The 3,508-nt window shown below is 38.8% G+C and overlaps 1 protein-coding gene across 1 annotated transcript; it reads right to left on the bottom strand.

Moving 5' to 3' along the window:
* Window positions 1–2,634: 2,634 nt before the first annotated feature.
* On the bottom strand, window positions 2,635–3,075 carry LOC110105385 (ethylene-responsive transcription factor 12-like). Its single transcript, XM_020834863.1, has one exon. It carries the CDS (start codon window positions 3,073–3,075, stop codon window positions 2,635–2,637), a length of 441 nt encoding a protein of 146 aa, XP_020690522.1.
* Between the last annotated feature and the right edge of the window lie 433 nt (window positions 3,076–3,508).

The raw sequence follows: 3,508 nt of genomic DNA, 5'->3' as shown, positions 1-3,508 counted from the left end.
CAGGATTTTAACGTCGAAAATCCTAAAAGGGAAAAAAATCACGGGACCTTGCCCAATTAAAACGATTTAAATAGTATTAATGGTTGATTACAAATAATGCCCTTCCTCGGAGGAGGACGTTGGCTCAATGTAGCAAAGATACACTATATATAGCACAATGCATAATCTGAAAATGAAATGACAGTTGCTCTTAAGATAGTGTTGGTTTGTTCATTTGATTAGTAGGATCATTAGTGGCTAATGATGGTCAAAGAGACAGTAGTCGGCGGAAAACGGTGGTCGGAGAGATAGTAGTCGGCGGGTGAAAGTGGTCGAAAGGATCGTAGTTGGTTGGCGACGGTGGTTGGAAGGACCTTAGTCAATGAACGATGATGTTCAAAAGGACCATAGTTGACAGGAAATAATGGTCGGAAGGACCGTAGTTGGCGGGCGATAATTTTTGGAGGAACCATAGTCGGTGGGTGACAGCGGTCGGAAGAGCCATAGTCAGCTGGCGACTGTAGTTGGAAGGATCGTAGTCGGTAGACTACAGTGGTTAGAGGAAGGCTTGTTAGTGGCTTTCATATAGAGGTCCGACGACTAGGATTGGCTAGAGGTTTAACAGCGGCAGCTTGGTGACATAGATTCGTCGAGGGCGGTGTTGGGGTGGAGCTTTAGCCTCATAGCTCTTATCTTCTTCCTCTTCTTTTTTTTTTTTCTCACCTTCATGAGAAAAATGGGGGGTCTATTTATAATTTTTTGGGAGTGACATGACTATTAAATATGGAGAAGATAAATGGCATGTTGGGAGTTGTCCATCAGACAGCTGGTATTAATTCTCTTAATCATTGTAGCACTTATCAAGCATTTAAGTGCTACAATGATGTCAAAATTTGACGATCTTGGGCTCGTTGGATTCGTGTCATCGAACCGAATGATTTGATTATAAGTACTTCACATTTGGTAGTCCAATTAATGTCCTCAAGCTTCCAAATAAACATTTGACCTTTGATGTGGACTCAGATTGGATCAAATTTTATGTTGTTGGGTTTGTTTCTTTGAGATGTTCAATTTGACTTTAAGCTTATTGAAATCAAAGTTTGGATTATCCCAAATATAATTTCAGAAGTTTATCATTCAAATTTGCATCGAGATTGATGCCATATCAAATTAATTTCTTGGTGACATATCAATAATGATTATTATTAATGAAGACACAATGCTATACTTAAATAATTTGAGCTTAATTCCTTCTCCATTGGTTTCATTTGATTTTGAAAAACAATATAATTTCATAGGCCTAGAAACTATCTTGAATTATCTTAATTACTTTAACTATTGGATAATTAATTATAACCAAATTTGGCCATTTAAGAGGCTGATATTGAGTCATAAACCTACACATAAATAAGCATTTAAGCTTAAATTCACACTGAACTACGAAGAAAATAAAATTCTATCATCATATTAAATACCTCTTAAATCACATCTTACAAATAACTGAAAAAAAAGTCATTGCGACAAATATTACGTCAAATAATAACCTTCAAACTAATTAATTTAAAAATTATTTAATACATTCATAACATAAAATTAATCTAAGATTTTATTTGGAATAATTTTCCTACTACTTAAACAAGTCGAGTCGAGCTCGAGTCACCCATAACTTGAGCTTATTTAATTAATCAAGATTGAGCTTTATTCTACGAGGAAGAACAAATTATAATTGTGATTTAAGTATTTATTATTATAAAATGATAATAATAATAAAAAATTATTAAAACATAATATAATTTTAAAACATTTTTTAATAATTTTATATTTAAAACTCTAAATCATAACATATTTTACTTAATATTAATAAATTTTAAACAAACAGACTTCCGAACTAAAAAGTCGAGTCGGAGCTAGCTCAAGCCAGTTCATCAAGCTCGACTTACAAATTATTTATCAAGCTTAATTCAAACCAGCTTACGAATCAATTTGACTCACTTATACCACTATTTGCACATATGCAGGTGGAATAGATTGTGGAAAAAAAGAATAGAAATTTAGAGATTAGAATGAGAATTTTAAAGTAGTCGTGCCAACGACTACCCATAAAATTAAAAAATAAAAATTAATCAGGTCACGCCTTTGACACGCGACAATATGAACCCTGCCACCCGTTGGATCAATGACTGGTTCTAAATATATAAATATATACTAATTTAAAATTTTGAAGCAAGATAGTGCTGTCAAAAGAAGAAAAGTTGAATTTTTTTGAAGGAAAAATCTCTCTCCCTATATATATATATATAGAGAGAGAGAGAGAGAGAGAGATCTTCCAACTGGATACCTAAATACATCATAACCAGAGAGTAACCAACATCATTACAAGTTCTAAATACACGAGAGACTGAAACAATATCATTCCTACTAAGCTTTCAAAATCTTGGAAGATGAAGTAATAGCTAGAAGCATTGACTGCATGTTCCTTAAACTTTCTTACCCACAGATTTCTAAAAAAAAAGATTTTTTTTTTTCTTTTCACTTGATGAGTATATACAGCCGGCTGCTCACCAACTCAGATTGTCAAAAACGATAAAAATACATAGAACAAGCAGTAAATATGAAAGGAAGTAGAGATTGGTAATGAGAAAAAAAGCTTATAAGTCATTGGAACAGAAGCGACGCCGCGGAAGGCGGTGGAGGCTCATTGAGATCGAAGGGAAGACCCCGCCGGGGTTCCGGAAGAGGTGCAGGCTCGCGTCGAAGGAAGCTTCCGAGAAGCAGCGTGGTGGCTGGAGGAGGCGGCGGAGGTGGCGAAGGAAGGGGGTAGTGGGGCCAGAGGTGGCACGGCAGTTGGTTCAAGTCAAGCGGAAGATGAATAGGCGGTGGAGGCGGCGGAGGAGGAGAGGGGAAGTTTGTCTTCGCCTTGGGTCCGCGAAGTGCGCGCGCCGCCTGGTCGTAAGCGGAGGCGGCCTCTTCCGGCGAGTCAAAGGTACCCAGCCAGACTCGCGCTCTCTTCCACGGGTCGCGTATCTCCGCCGCATAGCGCCCCCACGGCCGCTTCCTCACCCCTCGAAAGTGCACCTCTCCGCCCCGCGAAGCCATTGCAAAGAGAGAGAGAGAGAGAGAGACAGAGAGCGAAAGAGATGAGAAAAGAAAGGAAGCCGATTTCGGGGAACGATCTCCACCTCGGGTTTCTTATTGACTCTGCTTGTTTTCTAATCAGCAAAGAAGGGTGAAGAATTGGGGGAGCCGCCGCCTGATTTGACGTGTGGCAGGCGGCCTGGCTTCATCATGTGAGCAGGTTCTGACGTCAGCCCTACTCGCTCTCACCTCCACTGCTGTACGGACTGATGAGCGGCGCCTGCATCATTAACCCGACCCGTTCCCCGGGGCCGGCCCCGCACTTCTTTTTACACTTTTGCCATCACTTTTTTCCCTCTAAAATCGTCAAAAAAATATTATGGACATAAAAATAAAACAATATTTATTTGTCTAAATTATTTAAATTGAAGAAAACTTCAGTCGGTTAAAATTA

This window comes from Dendrobium catenatum, unplaced genomic scaffold, assembly GCF_001605985.2.
Source record: "Dendrobium catenatum unplaced genomic scaffold, ASM160598v2 fragScaff_scaffold_1013, whole genome shotgun sequence".
Lineage (NCBI taxonomy): Eukaryota > Viridiplantae > Streptophyta > Magnoliopsida > Asparagales > Orchidaceae > Dendrobium > Dendrobium catenatum.
This window is presented reverse-complemented; position numbering and strand designations above follow the sequence as displayed.